This window comes from Nyctereutes procyonoides, unplaced genomic scaffold, assembly GCF_905146905.1.
Source record: "Nyctereutes procyonoides isolate TBG_1078 unplaced genomic scaffold, NYPRO_anot_genome, whole genome shotgun sequence".
Classification (NCBI taxonomy): domain Eukaryota; kingdom Metazoa; phylum Chordata; class Mammalia; order Carnivora; family Canidae; genus Nyctereutes; species Nyctereutes procyonoides.
This window is the reverse complement of record NW_026575035.1, coordinates 17,481,881-17,507,276: the sequence shown is the minus strand read 5'-3', so window position 1 is coordinate 17,507,276 and position 25,396 is coordinate 17,481,881. Positions and strand designations below refer to the sequence as shown.

General features: G+C 41.3%; 1 protein-coding gene across 2 annotated transcripts in view; it reads right to left on the bottom strand.

Moving 5' to 3' along the window:
- ASPH (aspartate beta-hydroxylase) overlaps positions 1 to 25,396 on the bottom strand; it is a 211,590-nt gene that overhangs the window by 5,113 nt on the left and 181,081 nt on the right. For both annotated transcript variants that reach the window (XM_055318402.1, XM_055318403.1), the window contains exons 22-24: positions 17,072 to 17,207; positions 10,495 to 10,586; positions 10,002 to 10,135 (exon numbers count right to left, since the gene is read on the bottom strand). In XM_055318402.1, coding sequence (XP_055174377.1) covers positions 10,002 to 10,135; positions 10,495 to 10,586; positions 17,072 to 17,207 — 362 coding nt within the window. The remainder of the gene's footprint in view (positions 1 to 10,001; positions 10,136 to 10,494; positions 10,587 to 17,071; positions 17,208 to 25,396) is intronic.

Genomic DNA, 25,396 nt, shown 5'->3' with positions numbered 1-25,396 from the left:
TAAAAGATTTTATTTATATATGAGACAGTGAGAGAGAAGGAATGGGGGGAGGAGCAGAGGGAGAGGGACTTCACTGAGCATGGAGCCCAACTCGAGACTCAATCTCAGGACCCTGAGATCATCATCTGAGTTGAAACAAAGAGTCAAATGCTTAACCGATGGAGGCACCCAAGTGCCCCGAAACAATTTTTTTAAAACAAAAAATCTAGGAGGTATTCCAAAGAGCTGGATTCCTCTAGGGCCATAAACTCCTGGGGAAGCATGTCCCAGTATCTTCATTTTGCCCTTCAATTTTCTTTCACATATTTTCCCAGAAAACAGCAAAGATACCCAAGTATTAATGTAGATTCCTTTCGAATACTTCAAAACTGGTGTCTTTCACTTATGAGAGGGCAAATGTGACAAAAAGCACAGCCCTAATTAACCTCAAAGGGCAGAACACAAAAATCCCACACAAGCAACATGCAGGCTGAATGACTGGGGTTAAGCAGTCATAGGTGGCTTGTGTGGTTGGGAAAGGATGAGGTTTTCCACAAAGAAAGATAGAGCTAAAGAGGTCAAAGGTCTTTAGATCTCTTTTGAATAACAAAGACTCTCCTTGCAATGCAAGAAACAGTTTTCAGGCCACTTGCTTTGTGAGCAAAGTTCCATCAAATAAGGTTAAGTTACTCAAAGTATGACATGAAAAGTGCCCTCTGGAGAAAAGATTTTTCAGAGTCGTCTTTGAGCTTCCTGATGGTGCTTACATGGCCTTTCTCTGAGGATTCAGAAACACAGGACCAGAGTGGGGAAGCTGTACCTTTTCCCCAGGGGGCTACCTCATCTGGCCATTAGAATTTCTTACCCTTATGGGAAGAATGCCTCATCCTGGTTTGCAAAAGATACAAGAATATCTGGCTCAAAATAAAGCAATATCATATAATTTCTCAGTTTTCAAGTTATAATTAATGACACCAATATAATGGTGGAGGTACATACCTAACAACCATAATTGGGTCACCGAACTGTCATCCACAATAATCCTATTAGATGCTTACAGAGTCTTTCACCTAAAAACTTTAACTGATCATAGCTCGGTGATCTTTGCTAAAATGTTCTGAGGTAGGCAAGAGACATGGTTCTAACTTTTCAGCAAAGGAGTGATTCTGTGGAAGAAACAGAAAGTCACCAGCCTTGCTTTGTTAGAGCCCAAACCTTTGGCTCAAGATCAGGGTACAAGGGGGATATTCGTAGTGCCGGTAGCTAGCTGCTGTGGTGAGGTAGCCTGTAAGGTGTTTTAAGGCTGAGTGGAATACACGAAAGGGTCCAAGAGCTCAGGAGTAAGGCTACTTAACACAGTGCTTCTTAATTCTGATCTACTGAAATCCCTCAGTTCTGACTGCATTGGAAATCCTGGCACATACTAGAATTGAAATGTAAAACTCTTCTCTCTCTCTACCTACTATATGCAGACAGAAACACACACACACATTCTTTGTCTGTCTGCCTGTCTATCTATCTATCTATCTATCTATCTATCTATCTATCTATCATCTATCTATCAATTTATCTATCTGGACAAAGCACTTTTCTGGAATCTAGGACACCTGTATTCTTGTTCTGACAGCTGTGATCTAGCCATGTGATAAAGCAGTTCATGTAGGGGCCTCATTTTCCCTATTTGTGCAATGACAGAGGTAGATAAGATGGCCTCTAAGGCTCCTTTCAGCACTATAATTCTCTTAATTCTCTGAGCTAAGCTATTGGTTAGGATGTCAGTCTTCATATTACACTTCATAGGATTTACTTAAGCGGGATCCCTGGGTGGCGCAGCGGTTTGGCGCCTGCCTTTGGCCCAGGGCGCGATCCTGGAGACCCAGGATCGAATCCCACATCGGGCTCCCGGTGCATGGAGCCTGCTTCTCCCTCTGCCTGTGTCTCTGCCTCTCTCTCTCTGTGACTATCATAAATAAATTAAAAAAAAAAAATTTTTTAAAAAAAAAAAGGATTTACTTAAGCTTTCATCTGAGGAGTGGGTATATTTGCCATTTTGTTTACTGTCAAAATATTAATTCCAATAAAAGATGGCTAACTTCACAAAGAAGCAATCTTCCCAACAGATTGTATATATACACACCCCCAGCATATCTCCCAGGCCCTCATGGAAGAGCCCTTGCCCAGCTGCCATAGGGCTTTCCTCCTCTCCACACAGGCCTGGGGATTCTAGATTATGCCCTCCTGTTCACCCCACTGCTACCTCTGCGGAAGCTTTGGGCTTCCTCCTCTTGGTCTTAGGTCAACCAGTAGCAGAGGGCTCTGTAACACAGCTGAGAAAGCCAAAAAAGGACAAAGAAAGAGAAAAGGCAGAAGAATCACTCATAAGGCCTCCAATGGGATGCCAGTGCCCACTCCCCCACATATCTCTATTTCTACGGTAGGGGGACAGAGAGGAAAAGGAGAAATGCAGGGGGTGGGGTAGAGCTATCAGCTGTGCTCCTGCTGGTCCTCTGTTCTCTGGCATCCCTCCTGGCCTCAAGCCTATGAAATCACGGTCCCTATCTGTATCTGTACCATCCCTCCACCAACTCTGGCCTGGCACACCATGGTTCTCTATCTGGTTCTCCTTTCCTAATTCCTTAAAGTTTCACCTCCTCCCTGTCAGAATGCACCCTCCAGGTTACATGAACCACTTCCAATCATGGAGGAGTGCTTGGTCTCACTCCTTGGAATATAAGGGACAAAAGTCTCCATGAGAGAGGACGGTAAAAGATCAAGTACACTGAGTGCATTTACCACACAGTACTCTGTAAACAGAGTTCTGAGGGCAACTCTATGGATTGCTTTAAAACTCAAAACCATAGAAAGATAGGCTTTGATTCTTTTCCCATCTTTTCCCATCTCACTGATGAGGAAATCAAGGCTTAGACAGGTTATGCACATTGTCTAAAAGACTGTGAGTTAAAAGCTTCGGAGGGCTGACCCAGGAACCTCCACGTCATTTACGATTGTTGTAGTAGAATGGATTCCAACTTTGCAATTTTTCAACAATCAGTTCAACAAGCAAAACGTCTGCAGATGATTCATATTCCATGTGGGAACCGCCATTCCAGTAGAAGTGTCACTGTGTATCCATGTGGATGAATGCCGTAGACACACTGTGCCAACTAGAACAGGGACAAAGAGGCTCTAACTGATGCTTTTAGTTCACCAAGTTGCTCAAGGAAAGGAAGAAAGGGCAAAATGTTACCTATTCAATAACAAATCTTCAGGAAACATATCCAGTTAAAATGTCATTTTCAACCTGCAGCCCAGATGGACAGACTTGAGCAATGACTTACAGATAAAGTCACATTATGGTTGGGATGGAAGATGGTTACATTTTGTGAAACAGAAGAGCTTGGATTCCAGGGAAAATTTTAAGACTTTATCTTTTTACACGCTTTATAAAAACAAAACAAATGCTGCCTATGAACAATTTCATGGTGGCTTTAAAAATTAAATCTTTCTCTTACTGTTAATATTATAGTAGGCCTTCCACATGCTCTTCCTAATTAGAAACTTGAGAGATTAATGGGAAAAATATGTTACAAACTGAAGTATGTTACGGTAGAGGGCCATTATTTTTAAAGCAACAGAGACAGGAATTAAATGACTTATTGCCAAATTCATTTCTTCAGCAGGATACTGACATTAATGCTGACACATGCTTTCCTGGTATGTATTAGTCTTGTCCAATATTTCGTGCTGGCAATTTGCAGGCAATAATGCTGAATCTCCTGGAGGAACCACATGGTCACTCTTCTTTCCTGCAGCCTGGTTCTAGCATGTCCTGGAGCCCTTTTTGGAGACTGAGTAGAAAGAATTCCTGTCTGGGATCACCCAAAGTTCAAACAACTTGGTCACTCCATGAGGTTAACAATTAGTTCCTGCTTGCTAGTAGCATGTTTATCCACTGACTTAAGTTCATTCAGCTTTGGATCAAGATCATAAATGAGCTCTTTTGACAGGCTGCAAAGCATGGCCTGTCAGGGGTGACACAAGTGGTCCAAATAAGGACACTGCCCAGCTGCTTTCTCTCCCTTGTTGTCTGGAAATGAAAACTAGCATTCACAGTGATCAACTTTTAAGTGTAGGATGATCTTAGTTTTGTTTTTATTTTATTTTTTAAAGATTTTATTAATTTATTTGAGACACAGAGAGAGCACGTACACAGGCAGAGGGAAAGGCAGCGGGAGAAGGAGAAGCAGACTCCCCATGGAGCAGGGAGCCCAAGGGGGGGCTTGATCCCTGGACCATGAGATCATGACCCAAGCCAAAGGCAGATGCTTAACCAACTGAGCCACCCATGCACCTCAGAATGATCTTAGTTTTGTAACCACAACCACCACCAAAACCTTAAAAGGTCAGAAACCTATACATAGTGAGGCTATGGGGTTGAGGTTACACAGACCGTCAAGCTAGACTGCCTGGGACCAAATCTTGATTTCAATATTGTAGTGGGCTGAATGGTGGCCTCCTCCAAAAAGTCAGTCCACCTGGAAACTGTGAATATAACCTTATTTGGAAAAAGGGTCTTTAGGGTTGTAACGAAATTAAAGATCTTGAGATGAGACCATCTGGTTTAGGCTGGGCTTTAAATCCAATGATGAGTGCCATTATAAAAGAGAAGGGGAGGGATACCTATGTGGCTCAGTCAGTTGAGCATCCAACTCTTGATTTTGGCTCAGGCTGTGATCTCAGGGTTGTGGGATCGAGCCCCACATCAGGCTCAGTAGGGAGTCTGCCTGAGACTCTCTCCTTCTTCCAAAGCTCTCTCTCTCTCTCTCTCTCTTTCTCTTAAATAAATAAATCTTAAAGAGAGAGAGAGAGAGAGAAGGAGAGAAGACATGGGGGAAGGCGATGTGCTGGTAGAGGCAGACACTGGAGTGATGTGTCTACAAGCCAAGAAACACCAAGGACGGCTGGCAGCTACTAGAAGCCAGAGGAGGTGCAGGGCACACATTCTCCCTCAGAGCCTCTAGAAGAAACCAGCCCTCCCAATACCTGACTTCAGACTTCTGGACTCTAGAACTACAAGAGAATGAATTTCTGTTGTTTTAAGTCATCCAGTTTGTAGTAATTTGTTATGGCAGCCCTAGGAAACTAACACAAATTCAGCACTAAGCTGAGTGACCTTGGGGAAGTTACTTGGCATCTTTATACCTCAGTCTCCCCAGCTGTAAAATAGAAATTTTAATAATCCCTTAGGATTGTTGTGAGGATTGATAGATTCATGTGTGTGGCATCCTCAGAGCTGCTTCGCACAGCAAGCACGCTATTTATCATAACTGGTTTCCTCTCCTCCTTCTCACGAACATGCAGGCATTGAGAAGCGTCTGTGCAATATCTCGGAGTATCAAGATCAAAAGTAATATTTACTTTTTTCTGTTGTGCTTCTCTGTGTTTTACAAATTATGTACAAGGAATATGCATCATGCATCAGTTTTACGGTCAGAGGGCATTTATTAATTTTAAATGATCATTTAATTTATATAAGAGGCTGCATATCTGCAAGCTCATCTTCAGATAAAAATTGCTGTGCTATGTTTTGCAGTGATGGAATATTTAAACAACATGCATGCTAGCAGGACCCACACAGCGCTGGAGAAACAGCAATGTGATTATTAATACCTGAGAACTCCAATGTGCAAATTGTTACGGGTAAACTACTCTTTTGGAAGTTGAGAGGCTCTGAAAATTGCTTCCTGTTGCCTAGCACAAGGAAGTCTGATTTCTTGGTATATGTTTCTCTTTCCACACTAACAGTATTTCTATAAGATCAGCGTGAAACTTCCAGGTTTCCTATGACAGTCTTTCTGTCTTTGGAGTTTAGAAACCACCTATCTACTCTTCAGCTATCAAGCTATTTTCACTGTAAGCATCACACGGTATTTTAACTGACCCATTTCTCTTATGAAAGAGACTATTTTTGTAATGAGGCACTTAACCTGACCCAATCACCGTTGAGTTAAGGCTTGCTGAGGATGAGAATGTAACACAATATGAAGTATGAGAGAAGGGACACAGGGAAGGGTGTTGACCAGCAATCATGATGAGGCGGAAAGGCACTGATCCTTCTGGGCTCTCTGGGGTCGAGAACAAGAAGCATTTTATCTTCTGCAAAATCGGCTTCCTGGACCAACCATAGGGAGGTGGGTGGAAAGTACCTGTTAATAATCACTGCAAAAAACACCATCTGCAAGTTATTGTTACCAACAGGTACTTCCTGTCACGTAAAGAAGGTTACGTTTTAGCGCAGTGGAAAGCAAGGGCCTGCCATGTTACCCTTCTTACTCAAGCTCGCCCTCCATGTGAGCTGTAGGACTGGGCTACTTGTGGCAGGTCGAGACAGGTAACCCCAGCATGCTTTGACTTGGGGGCGAGAGCTGTCCCTTCCTTTGTCAAGCCCGGCCCCAGGTGTTTGCTGGGAGCCTGGGGCGGGGAATGCACTGTGTAGGCTCTGCTGGGACACCTCTCCTGGCGTCACAAGGTGAGAGCTCTCCTTGGCTTCTCATTTCAGCTCTGGCACTGTCCACCTGCTCCCCTTCCTCGCTGCCACATACATTCCTTCAGCCTGGCCTTATTGCCTCCGGCCTCTGATGACTAGGATCAGTTTGCGCATGTCCTTCTCTACCTATTCCTAAGTGGGCTTTTGTCTAGTGATTTTTTCCTAGAGTAACTAGAAGCAGGACAGACCAGAAATTTAAAAAAATACCTGGAAAGCAGGAGGGAGGTAGGCCAGGAGTGAGAGAGGCAGGGAAGGAGAGGCAAAGATAACAAACGAGTTTATAACCATCAGGCAGTACTCAAGAAATTGGCCTAGTTCTCTTCTCTTTCTTCACCACCCCTCGTTATTCGATCTTGTAATCCAGCATCCTCTCTGTATTCTCTGGGTGCCCCCACTGTGTCCTTACCCCTCTTCCTTTTGGTGGAGATCCTGCAGACCCAAATGGAGTTCCCAAGGGCCTGACAAGATTCATGCCATCTGGGGAGGAATCTCTCCCTGTTCAGCTATCTCTGACTGTCGTCCTTGTGGAGGCCGAGAAAATTAAGGCCATTCCACTTTAAGTTCAGCATTAGCACAAGTACAGCCATCCCCAGGCCCCTGTGAATAAGAGCTGAACTTTACCTTACTTCAGTTACAGGAAGAAAACAGCTTACAGCTTAACGTCCTAGAAAGCCCCTATTAGAGTAAGAACAGAGCTCAATGCCCTTGAAAGCCCCATATCAGAATGTAAACCGAACTTGAGAAATTCCTCCACCCCTTCTGAAAATCCCTAGACCAGCCCTTAAAACTCAGCTGAAACCCACCTCGGGGTCCAAGTCCCTGCTCCGCTGTGTCCGGTTTACTTGGACCCAAGCTCGAACTTGTAAATAAACCCTCGTGTGTTTGCATCGGTGTCGGCTCCTTGGTGGTTTCTCGGATTCACAATCTTGGGCACAACAGTCCTGGTCCCGCCCCCCCTGCCCTCCGCTGCCCCATCTCCTCGGTGGTTCTCCTTTGTCTGTCTTCTAAGTGTGGATGTGTTCTCGGAGTCTCAAGCTTCCCCCGGAACCTCCTGCTAAGCCTGCCTCTTGAACCTTTATGTCTAGACTTGATCTCTCTCCTGAGCTCCAGGCATCTGTATCCAGCTGACTTCTGAATGTTTCCACCACTGTGTTCCAATAGCAACTTAAATAAAATATATACAAACACAGAACTCATTATCCATTTCCCTGAAATTGCCTCACACCTCCTAAGACCTCAGTATTTGCTAAAGCATCAAAAGCCTCCTACTGACCAAAATGGACACCGCCAAGTCACCTTGAACTTCCCCTCCCTTGCACCACACTTGGGATTCACTTGAGTCGATTTTCATATCTCCTGCGGCTGCTTTTTACTCTCCCTTTGTTTCCAGGATCTTCTTGGGCAGGCTGCTGTGGCGGGCTGTTAACTGTTCTTCCTCTCTTCCACCATACAGCTTTTGTCCCCCAGGGCTTCCAGAATACCTTCCTGACAAAGCTCTGATCCCACTTGTTGGTATTCAAAGCCTTCTGTGCCTGGGCTTCTATTCCACTCTTTCACTTTTTCTGACCTTATTCTAAATGTGCTCTTAAAGTTTTTAAACAAGGGGGTGACTCTAATGTCTTGGAGGGCTACATAAGCATACCACAGCCTAAGCCAGAGTCAATGCACTTGAATCTGAGAAAATGAAGCTGAAGAGCAACCAATCACAGCCAGCCAAGTGGGCTTCCCCAAGAAAGGCAACCACTTCCACTATAACCAAATACTCGCTTTGATTTACTTAAGCATCTTCTCTATAGGAACCCTGTCCCCAGCTCCTGTCCTGGAAAATCCTAACCACCCTTAGAGTTTGACATTACCTGATGTGAATTGGTGCGTGCTCAAATAAACTCTTGAAAATTTTAACATGCTTTGGTTTATCCACACGACAGAACCCTACACTCTTGGTTGCTGAAATCACTCCATATTCTTCACATGTGCCCTATAATTTTTGGCTTCTGTGCCTTTGCAGATCCTATGCGTTCAGCCTGAAATGCCCTTTTATCCCAGCTTTGAATTCCCAAACCTACCCATCTTTAAAAATCACCACTGTCAAGATTCTCAAATCTTGGGATCCCTGGGTGGCGCAGCGGTTTAGCGCCTGCCTTTGACCCGGGGCGCGATCCTGGAGACCCGGGATCAAATCCCACGTCGGGCTCCCTGCGTGGAGCCTGCTTCTCTCTCTGCCTCTCTCTCTCTCTCTCTCTCTCTCTCTCTCTGTGTGTGTGTGTGTGTGACTATCATGAATAAATAAATAAAATCTTTAAAAAAAAAAAAAAAAGATTCTCAAATCTTGGCAGCAAATGAGTTACTTGCCCATTGACCATCTGTAGCATTTTTATCTCTACCTCTCTTAGGACTCACGACATTTGAGCCTGTGTTATGTCCCTGATCAGGTATGTCTGGCAGGGGAAGGCTCCCATCTGATTCAACTTTGAATCTCCCACAGCACTTTGTGCTGCCCCATGTCCCAGGGCAGGCCAGTCTCTGCCAATAACCAAATAAATGACTGTGTTCTCTTGAACATCCTCCTCCATCAGATCTCTACTGAGGACCATGACAAATGTCCAGGAAGATAGCAACTTGGTTTCTGACCTCTAGGAGCTTCCAGAGATTAGGCTAACATCTGCTAATTGATAAAAAGCAATGGAAGAGAAAGGATAGGATTACTGGGAATATACACTATATACATTCTAGTAAGTCAGGAAAGAGGCTCCTTTTTATGAAATGGCATTGGATCTTAGTAACAGGTTTATTTTGGATGGGTGAAAAGAAGGGCATCCAGGTGGATGGAGTAATAGGATTAGGACAGCGAAAGGCATGGGGAGAAGGGCCTAATGTTCACCATGTCCCACTCATGCTAGGATGTGGGCTCAGCGCCTTGTATGCATTATTTCATGTAATCCTACAACAATCCTGCATAGCTGGATCACAATCCTGCATCACTGCCAATTTTATAAATAAGGAGGCTGAGGCTCGAGGGGATTAAAGAACTGGCCATATACAGGGTTATAAAGAACTGGCCTTATACAGGGTTAGGTGGCAGAGCTGAGATTTGAAAAAGGCAATCTGCTTCTGTTGCACCACGCTGCCTCCTCTAGAGCAAAACACAGAAACATCACTGAGTATCTTCTTCAGGGCTCAGTATAAGATAGTTGACTCTGAATGCCAGTCTGTCCATCTAGAGAAGTGAGGAGGCTCTTCAGCAAGTTGAGAGTGGCGTGGGGAGAAATGATTAGGGAAGAAAGCCCTCGAACTGAGGAGTGCCTCCAGACTAGCAGAAAGAACAAAGAAGGGACACAGACTCAAGTTTGGATTATCACCCACTCCAGCCTACTATAGTGACAAAGGAGGAGAAATAACCCGAGTGAACAGATTGGTTGTAATGAACACCTATCCTCAGAGGTGATAAAAGAGACAATGAGGGGAGGAAACTTACTTGGTCTCATTGGCGCATCGGATCTTACAGCCTTCCTTGGGAATCACCAAGCCCAGATGCATTCGGAGTCTGCAGTTGGTGGGCCCCGTGTGTGGCCACACGTGAGTTCCCGGGTGCATAATGGAATATTTGATCTGCGCAGAAAATATAACAAACTGGTCATCCATTTATTGAGGGGTGGGGGAAATGCTAAATTCAAGTGACAGGATAAAATTACTATCAATTTGGATATGAACCTTTGTAAGACTCTGAATTTTTATTCTCATCTTATTTCTTTGTTATCAAAAGAAGGACTCACATTTCCCACAAGGAGCTAAACACTGAATAGTTCCCTCCCTCAATTCTGACTTCAACCGCAAGAAATTACGTTTCATTGGAGAGTGAAAAAAGATGCCTTTGCTGGGACAGATAAATGTTTCTTTAGAAATGTCAGCACTCCCTTATTCCTAATAACTAACTGCGTTCTTCCCATCACTGAAGACACGTTTGGTACCTGTCCTCTTCTGCATCCTGTTGTCTCAGGAAATTTATCTAGTAAAGAACAGGTTTTAGGAGCTCCTTTACAGGCATTTTCATTTTTTCTTCCTAGAACGAGAAATGATAAAGTCATTTTGTTAGAAACAAATCATAGGAAGACTTTAAGTCTTCCAGTTTTGGCCATGTGCAATCCGTATTGTCACCCTCACGAGGAATGAGAAAGCTAAGCAAACACAAGAAGACGAAGTGTAGCTGACAGTAACTGGCAGAGCAAAAGGACCAGACATCTCCACTGTGTTGGATTATCAAAGGACATCTAATGGACAAGGTGAGCGTTGACTATTTATTCTTCTCCCTGTAACAGGTAAAATAATGGCCCCCTCCCAAGGGTGTCCATATTGTAGGCAGGAGACAATGAGTATGTTATGCTATATGGCAAGGGGAAATAAAGGTTGCAGATGACACTGAGATTTCTAATCAGCTGACCTGAAAATAAAGAGAATATCCTGGATTAACTGGATAGGCCCCATGTAATCAAAGAATCTTTCAATATGGAAGAAGGACACAGAATAGTCAGTGTCAGAGTGATACAGAATGAGACAGACTTGACTGGCCATTGCTGGCTTTGAAGATGGAATGTGGTCAGAGTCTAGAAGCCAGAGCCTCCAGAGGGAATACAGCCCTGAGGATACTTTAGTTTTAGCCCAATGAGACCATTGTAGACTTCGGAGCTCCAGAGCTATAAAGATAATACATTTGTATAATTTTAAAGCCACTAAGTTTGTGGTAATTTGTCAGAGCAGTTGTAGTAGATTCCCTAAGGAAAAACGTAGCTTCTATTTCTAATCTAAAAATGCATTTCTAGGACTACATCAAAGAGTTACCTAAACATTTTTAATTGGAATTTAATGTATTTTTCATTGTGCAGATCATCCTTTATATGTTGATAAAGAACAGGATTTAAATGAAGAGGGGAAGGAGTATCTGAGAGATGATGTTTTCTATAAGTAACTGTGTCAGGAACACAAATTTTGGGACATAGTCTTAAACATCCTGGACTACACAAATTTCTTTCAAATGACAAAATGACTATGTCTTAGAGAAGACATGCTTAGAAATGTACACAGCATTATTTGCTCTTATGGAGGAGTAAAACAATGGATTTTTTAAAAGATAGAAAAATTTTAATTTCCTATTCAAGATTTCACAAGGGGCTGCTACACAAAACTGAGTTTAATTTTATCTAGTTAATGTTAGTTGTGTCCTAAGATAATCATATACTAAAATTAAAATGAGAGTTACAAGGAATACAACTTAACAGCATTCTCCTCAAACGGACCTCAATATTTTAGAAAACAACTTCTATATGTATGTTAGCTTTTCCTAAGTAATCTTTTTGCCCTTTAAGTAAAATGTTAGTTGCTGTTTCTAGTGATTAATGGAGTAACCCAAATGAGATGAATGATAAATGTCAGTCTGAATAAATAGGTTCCAGTATATGTCTTCATAAAGCATTTTTTTTTTTTTTAGATTTTATTTATTTATTCCTGAGAGACACAGAGGCCGAAGCATAGGCAGAGGGTGAAGCAGACTCCCTGTGGGGAGACTGATGCACCTAAGCGAAAGGCAGGCACTCAACCACTGAGCCACCCAGGCACCCCTTTATAAAGCATTTTTTTAAAAGATTTATTTATTTATTCATGATAGAGAGAGAGAGAGAGAGAGAGAGAGAGAGAGAGAGAGGCAGAGACACAGGCAGAGGGAGAAGCAGGCTCCACGCTGGGAGCCCAACGCAGGACTTGATCCCGGGACTCCAGGATTGCGCCCTGGGCCAAAGGCAGGCACCAAATCGCTGAGCCACCCAGGGATCCCCCATAAAGCATTTTTAAGCCTAGCTTCCCATGCCTTCCCTTATGCAGGATCTGGGGATGGCTTGGCAGGAGTCCCCAATTCTGGGCTCTATGCTATGCAGGCAGCAGTTGAGTGAATCCTGGAAGCTTTAGGAGGAACTGGAAGTGGCTGGACTTCCCACCGGCATAGTAGAGAGGGCTGAAAACATATCACTTCGTGAATAGGTGTGATGTACCTTAATGAGTGGGTAACCTCTCATAATGAGTGGGTAACCTAATGGACTGGGTGTCACCGGGACTGCCACTTGGTCGGGACTAAATATGAGACGGTGCCTCTAGCCACTGAGACAAATCTTTTCTAGTCTGTAAACACATATTCTCTGTGGAGGGAAAAGCTATATAGTAGATGTTTGACATTCATGGATTACCACTGGTAACCTCAACTGTTCACATGTGATGGCGAGGATTTAGGAGTGCAACAACAATTCCATGGTGCTCACTGTGGGCCAGGAACAACTTGACATAATTAAAAGGACTCATCTGATGCCTACAACACCTGCTATTAGCGTTCTATTTTAGAGAAGAGGAACAAAGGCACCGGGAGGCCACACGATAAGTGGCACAGCAGGAATTCCAGCCAAATTGGACCCAGTCCGTGTTCTTAACCATGACCCAAGTAACCATGACCTAGAACCACCCCTCCATTGCTGTTATTATTATACAACATATGATTGTGATGTAATAAAAAAGTGGTACTACTATCACCTACTGGATAATTGTCAGATCTTTTGAGAGTACTCACTGATCCTAGTAATGACCCCATACTTGAGGCACAAATTTCATTGTTTCTTTTCAGATGAGGTTCTGAGGCTCAGAGATTCAAAAATATGTTCACATCACACAACTAACAAGTGGTGCAGCCAGGCCTCCAACCTGGGATTGTTGGTCTCCAAAACATATGCTTTAGAGCATAATTTATAATTTTGTCACATCATGGAGTAGAAAGCAGTTGTGAGAAGCAAATGCTCAGCTGAGGAGGAAATTATCCGGCAGTTGAATTCATTATGGCTTTATTGTTCTTTTATTATTTCTCACTGAGTTTAACTCTCAAGAAGTGATCAAGTTTGTTTCTTGGGGAAGATGGCCCTAGAAGTTCTGTAAACGCAGATTTGGAAGAATCAATGGGCTACTTTGTTTACATGTGAATACACTTTTTTTTTGTTTGTTTTTTTGTTGTGAATACACTTTATAAGAAATTCATGGGGTTGGGACTTTTAAAGGTCTTGGATTGTATCTTTTTTAGTTTCAAGGCTCTGCTGAGGTAACAGGTTCATCTTGCAGGACAATTCTGACCAACTGGCAGTGGCTACCTAGAACACTGTTGAGAAGGATTCAAAAGTTCTGCTTGAGCTCATCTAGGAAGGCTATTGAGATTAGTTAGCACTGTCTCCTATGGGTTCTGGAGGAAAGAATAACTGCACATTCTTGCACGGCATACCAAGTATGGTATGGTATATTTGCTGACCATAATTTTAGTGTTCATTGTTGGTGATAATTAATAAACTTAAAATTTTTTTTTTTATTCATGAGAGACACACACACACACACACAGAGAGAGAGAGAGAGAGAGAGAGAGAAAGGCAGAGACATAGGCAGAGGTGGGACTTGATCCTGGATCCTGGGATCAGGCCCTGAGCTAAAGGCAGACACTCAACCAGGTGTCTGGGCTGAGCCATCCAGGCATTCTGATAATTAATAAACTTGAACAAAACTGACATTCCATAACATTCCCTACGCAGTTTGAAAATAGATTTGTAGGCGACAAACTATTATTTACCTTTGTTGATATTGTCTTTTTTCTCCAACTCAAAAGTTGGCCATTTAAAAAGGAATAAATATTCTTCAGTCTTGATTATGCTACCGGGAGACTCATCATGATTCCCACTACCATCTGGAGAGAGATGAAACTTCCAGCCACAGCTTTACGGCCTTCAACTCTCTAGCAGCATCCTTTCCTAACTAGAACTAGACAAACTCTAAGTCTTAACTAAATCAGATGTTCATCAGCCTCTCTGTCCGAACCTGAGATCTCAGCGTGGCTCAGAAACTGTCCTGCTGCCTCCCTTCCTCACATCTTCCCCAGGCCCTCCTGCCACGGGATTCTCCCTCCAGTTTGAGTCACAGCACCTGAGAGAGCATCTGCCTTCAGGAATTCCATCCTGCTTCTACGTGAGCTATGGTACTAGTTGTCTTCAAAACTCTTTAAACTGTGACTTTGCTTCTAGAAGACAGTTAACTGGATTCGTCCCAAAAGCCTGGAGCCACAAAGAAAAGGCCACAAAGAACCTTAACAGAACTTCCGAAAAGAAAAACTATGTGACTTATATTCTCTTATGACAAAAACAAAACAAAACAAAAAAAAAAAAACCCCAAAAAACAAAACAAAACAAAAAAACTGGAAATCAATTTCTATTTAATTAACTGCAACTAATTGGAAAATACAGGCTTATGATAGCCCTCACCCGAAATACACAGCTCAATCATTTTGGGTCAAAATGGAAATCAAGATAGAAATGCCATCACTGTCTGGAAACAATACAACAATACAAGTGAAAGTATCATACGTTACAGCCAAAGGAATATATTTTGCCATACTTAAAACATTTTTAAAAACATGCACAAGTTTGGGGCACCTGGGTGGCTCAGGGTCCTGGGATGAAGCCCAGCATTGGATTCCTTGCTCAGCAGGGACCCCGTTTCTCTCCTCCTCTGCCACTCCCCCTGCTTGTGCTCTCTCTCTCTCTCAAATAAACAATTTTTTTTAAAAAAGCACAAATTTAAAGTCAAAATGTTGCCTTCAAATCTTGTCAGCATTATTTATTTTATTGCTTGCTTAATACTTTTATATGCCCTATAATGCTTTGCAGATTTCAACTTTATCTAAGCACCTGTTTTTAGCAGAGACTATGGTTCTGGAAATTACTGCCAGGATGCCTGCTATTCTTAAGCACTGTTCTAGGAAGCATAAGGATGCTAATGCCTAAGGATGTTAATGCAACTGAGGCATCAGATGACCTTGTGAATGCTTGAGGTCAACAGAATTCATGCATTTTAGTGAGACTCCAACAGATAAAATTAGCATATTGTTCACATATTGACCTTGTAGCTCCCTTAAAAAAAATCTTGTTGGCCAAAAAGCTGACAGTCACTAAAAATCATGTGATGTCTCCTCTGATGGACGTATCCTTGAAAGTATTACTGAAGTAGCTCTTTTTTCTCTTATGTATAAACTATTCTGAAAACTTAAGTGAGATAAACAACTGTGCTTATTTGTCCTTTAATGTAAACCCGCTGCTTGTCCTCCTCTCAATTTATTTGGTGCAGCTGAACATGTGCAACACATACTATTTAGTCTTCAAAATGGATTTATTTTTGGATAGACTGTTAACCCAGGCTGACTTGATTTTTCAAGAAGAGAACTGGAAAGAGTCTTAAAGCTAAAATTCAATGCTCCTCATTTTCAGGATAGACTGATATATTAATTCATCAAACACACACAAACGGGAGCCCCCTGTATGTACCTGAGTCTGGGTTAAGCCTAAGAATGTTAGGTTGAATGTGACCACTTCCTATCCTTGGGGAGTGCAGACAGTGGTTATTATTGCCTGTCACTCTGGTGTCTTATCATCTCCAAGCCATGGTAACTCCATTTTGGCATGCAACATCATCTCCATGCTACAGAGCAAATGATGCTCAGGGAAGGTCCTTTTTTCCGTTTAAAGATTTTATTTATTTATTCATGAGAGACAGAGAGAGAGAGAGAGAGAGAGAGAGAGGCAGAGACACAGGCAGAGGGAGAAGCAGGTTCCATGCAGGGAGCCCGACGTGGGACTCGATCCCAGGTCTCCAGGATTGAAGAAACCTCCCCCGCTAGTAAGTAGGGCCAGCCCTAATCCAGAGGCAGCCCATCCAGGCACCTTCCTGAAATTTTAGCAACTAAAAGCATTCTGTTTACAATAAGAAAACCATTTCCCCCCACACCCTGATTGGAATGTCCCTGAATAGGTTCATGTTGACCCTCTGTGAAATCAACCTGGATGCCATGCGACTCCCGCGGTTCTTTTGTCTTTAGGCAGTTTCTTTCCTTTTGCCTTTTAAAAGATCCCTGTAATTGCTAATCGGGGCTCTTTTCCTCCTCGGAGGCGGAGAGCCCGTTTGCGCAAACGTTCAATAAACCCTCTTGCTAATTGCATCTGCCTGTCTGGGGTCTGGGTCTCTGGGGCGTCCACCGGGACACGTTGGCACCCGTGAGCCAGGGTCCAACAGGATCATGCCCTGGGCCGAAGGCAGTGCTAAACTGCTGAGCCACCAGGGCTGCCCAGGAAGGTCCTTTTTAAGATAGTAATTAGCACTTGGTGGACTTTTAGGTTAAGCCTACACAGTAGGGTTACTCTTTGTAATGTAACATTAAATGGAGAAAGATCAGGAAAACCAAAATATTCTTTATATATATTTATCCATATACACACGTGAGTATACCTACATACATATACACACACATATTTACATGCACATATGCACAGAAATAATTGTTCATATACAGTTTTAAGAAACAATATTTTTTTCTGGGCAGTTTCCTTTAAGTTGGGGAATTCCAGCTCTGGGAAATAACTTGACAAGATTCCAGCCTTCTTCCCCTCAGGTCATTGGCTGAAGAGAACAATCTAGAAGTTGGGAGCTCACCTTGCTGCCACAGCGTAAACTGGCTCCAGTCACCTTTCTCCCTCAGGTTTTCGTCTTCAGGCAGGAAGAGGCCTTTGGCTTTATCCATCACTGCAAGGCCTTCATCACGGATTAACTTCCAGTTTCTTTCTAAGGACTAGAGGGAAGATTCTGGTTTTACTGGGCTGAAAATATGCCTGGTTGTCATTATAATGACTCTCAGTTTTTTGTTTGTTTATTTGATTCATAAAGTAATGAAATCTGTGCGCTCATCTAGATTGCTTATTTCAATTTCCTCAGGGGCTTCCAGTCAAGGGTTTAAAAAAAGCTTACTATTATTTTTGAGAACTAAATGCCTTCGCAGCATAAAAATGTCAATAATTCCTCAGAGAACAATCCCCTCCAAAAATTACTTTTACATTTGCCTAAAGGTTGTTTGTTGGTTTTTTAAATGATCACAAGTGAAGAAGAGTACTGCTCCTGTTGATCATATTGCATCAGTACATGTGCACACTACAGTGTGCTCCACACGACACCCTTGCATCCAAGCTAAAATACAAATCACAGACTTCATTTCATCTTTCAACAGAAATGGCAATTTCACGAAGATGCCATTCAACATGGTAAATTTTAATTACATTTCCAAGACATCAGAAACGTGTCTATTGGAACATCGATGAATTATAAAGTTAACAGCAAAACAAAGCAAATAAATGCCCTAGGGCTTAGAATTCAGCAAAAAAATATATATATATTTCTGACTTCTCATTTACCAGGGTGCTTTAGGCCCTGTCAGAAAGTGGGCTCAAGACCATCAGACCCTTGGAGTGGCCAGGCAGATGCTGCTAGGCATGTGGAAGGAACATTCTGGAGCTCTCAGCTCTAGGTGATCCTCACCAACATACTGTGATGCTGATGAGGGTGGGAGCAGAGAGGAAAGTAGGCCAGGGTGAGCTGGTGGTGGAGTGGCAAACCCAGAGGAACTACTCCTAGGAAAAAAAAAAAAAGAATAAAAACTGCTTTCCTACTGTATGATTAGACTAATTGTACCGATAAACCAGGATTTTGAAATGTAAATAATGCCAAACATTTTTATGTTAAATGAGAGATGGATGGAGTAGTTGAGAGTACATGGAGAGAGAGGGACACAATACCTGATTTCAAGAGTCAGAGCTCAAGAGCATGGAACTAGAACTAATTAGTTACAAATAAAAAGAAGGATTCTGACACGCAAAAAAATGGAAACAACAATTAGTGCCCCCTCCAAATGGATTAATAGGCCTTGTAAAACATGGTTTTCTATCTTTCGAATTAATCAAGCAAAACTGGTTGACCCTTTATTGGATAGAGTAAAGCATGAGATAACGTGCAATGTGTTTTTACCAACCCATGCTTTATGAATTCATGATTCCATGGAGGAAAAGGGATAAGGAGCCAGGAAGACTGCATAGGTGGAGAACTCCAAGGGACCGATGCCCTCAGAGATTTGTGTGAAAACATGGTGCCAACTTCAGCTCTTCCTCAGGAACATCTTTCATATTATATGACAATATTAGGTTTATTAAGATATTCTAGGCAAGACATAGATTTTCAGATTAGATACTGATTTTCTACTTCTTCTTTTCCCCTCTCATTTCTTTGTGTCTACTGGTTTATTTCTTTTTAAAATGCCAGCTTTACTGAGGTTATGATTGACAAAATTGTAAGATACTTAGAAGTGTACATCACGGCAATTTCATACACATATACATTGTGAAAAGATTTCCACCATCTGGTTAATTAACACATTCGTCACCTCACAAATTTATTTTTCATTTTTTAATGTTTTAATTTTTCCTGTTGAGAACATTAAGTTCTACTCTCTTGGCACATTTTAATTATACAATAAAGCGTTAACTATAGTCACCATGCTAAACACTAAATCCTCAGACCTCATTCATCTTATAGATGAAAGTTTATACCTTTTACCAACCTCTCCCTATTTCTTTTATTCCTCCACTCCACCCTGGCCTTGGCAATCACTTTTCTGCTCTGTTTCTATGAGTTTGACTTTCTTTCTTTTTTATTATTATTTTTTTAATTTAGATTCCACATGTAAGTGATACCATACACTGTTTGTCTCTCTGTGACTGGCTTACCTCACTTAGCATAATGCACTCAAGGGCCACCATGTTGTTGCAAATGGCAGGATTTCCTTCTTTCTCAGATGAATCATATTCCAGTGTGTGTATGAGTGTATTTATGTGTATTTATATATATCTTTATCCATCTACCCACTGATGGACATTTTGGTTGTCTCTATGTCTTACTGTGGACAATGATGCGATGAACACGAGAATGAAGATATCTCTTCATTAGCTCATTTTCATGGTCTTTGGATGTATTCCAGAAGTGGGATTGCTGGGTCATGTGGTGGTTCTATATTTTTAATTTTTTGAGGAAACTCCATATTGTTTTCCATAGTGGCTAGGCCAATGTCCTGATTTTATACAGCTATTTCTGTGAGACCTCTCTATTGATTTGTGTCAATCCACAGCTACTGCTACCACCACACTGATTTATGCTGGTCTTGGTCATCAGTAATTTCAATATTACTTCATCCCAAGTAGGTAATTCCTAAATAGCAAGTCAAAGGCAGAATTCCAATAAAAAAAAAATACTCAAAAGCCCTCACGTTGGCAGGTCCCCTGAGTGACAGAATATGATGATTTTTTCAAGAATCCCAAGAGTATGAAAAAGAACAAAATGCACTCCATGTATTCACATCTTCTCAAATGTACCTAAATCACCAACACTCCTTGCGGCTATTGTAATTTGTTCAAGTTGATAGATAAATCTAGCAGATTCTTGTTAAGTTGTCTCACAGATGAGGGGAGAATTACCTTTCTAACACATGAAATTACTTTTCGAATGAGGTTACTGGAGCCTTACACAGCAGGCTCTTCCCTTCTTCTCTCCTGGTATTTTAGAAATTTCTTTCATTTCTTTTGAAAGCTGATATTAGGAGCACCTTTGCACAGAGCTGATCTTTTGTTAGGAAAACAGGGTACAAAGCCCTAAGGAAAATGTTAAAGTGATTGCATCACTAAATAAGGTTTTAAAAATTCTTCTTAGGGGCAGGTTTTTACCAAAGTAATGAGTGCAGTTGGGTTTGTTGTTGGTTTTTTTTTTTTTCAACTTTGGAAAGATAGAGCATGGTCTCTTTTATGGGCATCAGGAAGGAATCTGGGATGGGACCTGGGAATTTTATTTTTAAGCATGAACCAAGGAACCACATGGTATAAAATTCACATGATCACAGGGAATTAAACACCAAACCTAATTATACAGGGTATGTGCGTGTTTGAGAATGAGAGAGAGAGAGAGGGAGAGAGAGAGGAGAGAGAAAAGGAGGGAGGGAAAGGATATGAATCTTCTCTATAGTAACACCACTCAGATGTTTGGGATGGCGAAAAAATTCCATTTCTTAGTAAATTCCAACAGGAACTTAAAGGCTCACACAGAGCAGATCATGCCTACCTTTTTAAAGGTCACATCTAAAATATTAACTCTTTGACCCTAAATACACCCATTTCATAAAACTGAATAAAAGAAACTGATAGGGTTGGTATTTGAGATGATGACTACCCGGGAGACAACAGCTTCTAATTCACATTTCTCTTTGTCGCAGCACAGATTTGAGAGCACAGAGATTTGATTGTTTATATAGTGCCACATGGCTTCGTAAACCTATCATGAACACTTGCCTTTTATTGAACCTCAGCTATATTTGGCACTTTTGTTATCTCTAAGTGGAGTACCCAGCTTCAAGCCTCATTAATCCCACAACACACTACGGTTCTCTTTAATGCAGACCCTCCCCAAGCAGTTGATGTCCTCACTTCCCAGATATTCTGTTCATTCACTTGGATTACCAACAGCAGCTTTTCTCTTCAACATCGAAATAGATTAAGTCCATTTTTAAAGTCTTCTCCTTAAATGGATTTCTTGCAGAAAAGTCTTGAGAAGAGCTAGCTAAAGCTAAATTAATTCTTACAGTTAAATAGTTAAATTGCCCTTTCTATTTTCACTCAATTAAAAGTACATATTTTTAAAAGTCAAATAATACTACAGGTCTTTTTTTTTAATTTTTTTAAAATTTTTATTTATTTATGATAGTCACAGAGAGAGGGAGAGAGGCAGAGACATAGGCAGAGGGAGAAGCAGGCTCCATGCACCGGGAGCCCGATGTGGGATTTGATCCCGGGTCTCCAGGATCGCACCCTGGGCCAAAGGCCGGCGCCAAACCGCTGTGCCACCCAGGGATCCCTATACTACAGGTCTTATGATAAAAGCAGCTGTCTCTCACTCACCCATCCTGAGTCCAACCCCCTTAATTCCTTGGAACACCTCTTCTGCTATTTATTTGCTTCTACCTAAATACTATGTTTATACTGTTATTTCTTGATTTATTCATTTCAGACATTATCACTCATTTTTCTCCTAGGGAAGGTAACAAGTTAATAATGTGATGTCTTCTTTGCCCTCTCCTCAATCTAGCAACAGTTAATTTCACAAATCTTTCATACATCTGGGTAAATTCACATTCGGGTTTTATAACATCATGACAATAAGGTATCATTTGCCCTTGAGTCATATCGTGATGATTATCCTTCATCCCACGTTTCTGCCCTCTTTTCTTTGGCTTCATTTTCTTTTTTTTTTTCTTTTGGCTTCATTTTCTAATGCACTTAACACTGTTTCTCCTTCATAGCACTGAAAGAGTGATACAAAATCTCTTGATACTATTCTGCCCCTTGCCAAAAACATCAGAGAAGCCACAACTTTCTTTCTTTTTCTGAAGATAACCCTGCAGTAGCCACCTGCCTTGCTTTGATATGGACGTGCTGGGCAAGCATCATCAGGGAACTTTCCTTGGCTTTTGGCCTATGGTTATCTTCCTAATTATTGCATTCTAGTTGTTCCCAAGAAAGGACACAGCACAGGTAACACTAAATTTCTGAAAATATCTGAAGCTGTATTTCTACCTGACTGAAGGCTTGCCTGTTTATACAATTTGAGGTAGTAAATAACTTTCTCCTGAGAATTTTGAGAACAATGCCATTTTATATTATAACTTTTAGTGTTGCTGTTGGGAGATTTGACCTTTAGATTCCTTTTTTTTTTTTGGTCCCCGAGAAAACTTTATAGAAATCAGTAGCGTAGTGGGTATGGAGTTGGACTGCCTGGTTTGGAAATGTCTATCCCACTTACCAGCTATGTGATATTGGGCAATTTACTTATCCACTGTGCCTTAGGTTCCTCATTTATAAAGAGCGTGAACTACTACAATTTTCCTCAAGAGCCTCTAAGATTAAATGTGCCCAAAGTACCTCTGTTCTGTGTAAGTACAGGTATGATGGTAATGATGAGGATTTTAAAATCTTCTATTTCTGGCTTCCTGAAATTTCCTGAAAGCTCATTACTTACTGGTCCCTTCAATATGGAAACTCATTTTTTTTCAATTGGAGACTATCCAGTCTTATTTCTTTAGTAATTTCTTCTCCATTCCTTCCCTATTCTTTCTGGAACTTCTTTTGTTTGTTATGTTGAACACGTTAAATTGAGCCTCTAGTTTTCCTAACTTCTCTATTTTCAATCTTTTCTGTTTTACCCTTGTGAGAGATTTTCTTGACTTAGCTTCTAATGATGCTATGAAATCCTTGCTTTTGCAAGTCATATTTTACATATTTCTGAGAGAGCCCAATTCGGGTCTTTTTCTTTTCCACATTATCCAATCCACATTATTGTGGCTATACTGTTCTCTTACTGCCCTGAGTTATCTTAGAAATACTATTTCTTTTGGCATTTGCTCCTCACACTTTCTGTTTCCCCTGAGTTACTATATTCTTTGTTCAGTTCTTTATTTTCTTTCACATTGAGGGGTCTCTCCCATGTTAGATGGCCCTCGGCTGTGAGTCCTACAGGACTGAGACAGTGTTCGGAGCTGTGTGAAAGGGGAAGGCACATGGTTGACAGGCCTCCCGGTTGGGTGCATCATCAAGCCAGTTTCTTCACTGGGCATCTGCAATGTAGGGAGAGCAGCCTATCCTCTGAGGCCATGCAGTTGCTGCAGTACCAGGTACCTTCAATGCCTTCTTTTTGGAAGCCCCTCCACAATCACTTCCATGGGTTTCACCTTTCTTGGGATGGCCAAGTCACATTCTACTCCCCTATTATATTTTCAAAAGACAAACAAAAACATCTGTTTCATCTGTTCTTGTCTCTCTCTTGCCTTATTTTTTTTTAATTTGTAAATGTACATTTTTATTGTCATTTAAGTGAAGTTTTTCTTTTCTACTGTCATTTTTTCTTCTTAAAATTCTTTTATTATCATTTAGGTGAGATTTCATGTGGGAGATACTAAATGTATTGCTCAGTTCTCCTTAATCATTCTTCACCCATATTTTCTATACATCTGGAACAGCTGGTTCTTATTTATTGCCCTTTTTTTTTTCTTGTAGACTAGAAGGATCTTCTAGTAAAACTGAGAAAACAAAATCCTATTAGCCTGCAAAACCTCTTAGTAATCCCTGGGATGCATCTTCAAAACTTCACCAAACTCAAAGTGATGCCATTTTACACAACAGAGATAGGCAGCAGAGAGAAGAAAACAGTTCTCAGCAACATATTTCATATTTTATTTTAATATTTATTTATTTATTTATTTATTTAATTTTTAAAGATTGTATTTATTTGTTCATGAGACACAGAGAGAGAGGCAGAGGCACAGACAGAGGGAGAAGCAGGCTCTCTGCAGGAAGCCCGATGTGGGACCCAACCCTGGAACTCTGGGATCATACCCTGAACCGAAGGCAGCCCCTCAACCACTCAGCCACCAGGCGTCCCAACATATTTCACATTTTAAATCAAGCCTTGCTATTCCACATATTGATTTATTGTCACGCTAATTTCTTCTCACTTGGCCTACACACTTCCCTTGCATCATTTGGTTGGTATGCCCCTAATTCCATGATGTGGTCAGATGATGACAAAATTGATTATGATCCTTGAAGCCTGACATAAGATCACTTTTAATTTTGTCCTAATCAAGCATTATTCATCTAACTGAGCTTTAAATATTTTCTTCTATGTAGGAAAATAGAACTGTTCAGAGAAATGTTTTTGCTAAGGCAGTAAGGAAACATTGCAGACTGCTAAGTAAGGGGAGTTTCTTCACAAATGGTATTAGTTTGTGGAGGTTGCCATAACATATAAATACCACAGACTGGGTGACTTAAACAATCTAAATCTACTGTCTTACAGTTTTGGAGGCTGGAAGGCCAAGATCAAGGTGTTGGCAAGTTTGGTTTCTTTTGAGCTCACTCCCTGCCTTGCAGGTCTTCTAGCTGTGTCCTCACATGGTCTTTCTTCCATGTGAGCACACATCCCCTCCATGTGTCCAAATTTCCCTTTTCCCATCAGGACACTAGTTATATTGGATTAGGGCCCACCCCAGTGGCCTCATTTTAATTTAGCTACCTCTTTAATGACCCTATCTCTAAAATAGTAACATTCTGAGGTATTGGAGGGTTAGTGCTTCAAAATATGAATTTGGGGGGACACAATCAACACAAAACATAAAGGTACATTCAAGTTAGAAGTAGTTCCAGCTAGGAGGGAAAATAGCAGATGGAAGGGGATCATGAGTAAATTCATATCAACATGGAAAATAGTACATTTATGAACAAAATAAAACATAGTCATGGAAACAGGCAGGAAGAATTATGCTTGTAACATGTGGACAAAACATGTGATAAGAACTCCTAGTGATCAGATTAATATAAATAAGAGTAGGTATGTACTGCCTATGATTAGCTGTTAAGAAAAAGGGAAGTGATGGGATGCCTGAGTGGTTCAGTGGTTGAGTGGTCTGCCTTTGGCTCAGGTAGTGATCCCAGGGTCCTGAGATTGAGTCCTGCAATGGGCTCCTCACAGGGAGCCTATTTCTCCCTGTGCCTATGTCTCTGTGCCTCTCTCTGTGACTCTCAGGAATAAATAAATAAAATCTTAAAAAAAAAGAAAAAAGAAAAAAGAAAAAGGGAAGGGAGAAAATAGATATTGGCAATTGAGAAGTCCCAGAGGTGTGTATATACCTTGCAAGATTCTAACTCTAAATCCAGAGAAGGCACGTGGCCAAAGACTATTTTAGGTAAAGTTTCTATGTTAAATTGGAGTTAGAATGAATTGATAGCAGTGGTGCATTAGTACAATATATACCAAATTCCATATAATTGGCTGCAAACATGTTAATTATTACCTGGGAATTCTGTATCTAATTTTTTGAGATATAAAATCAGCTTAAAT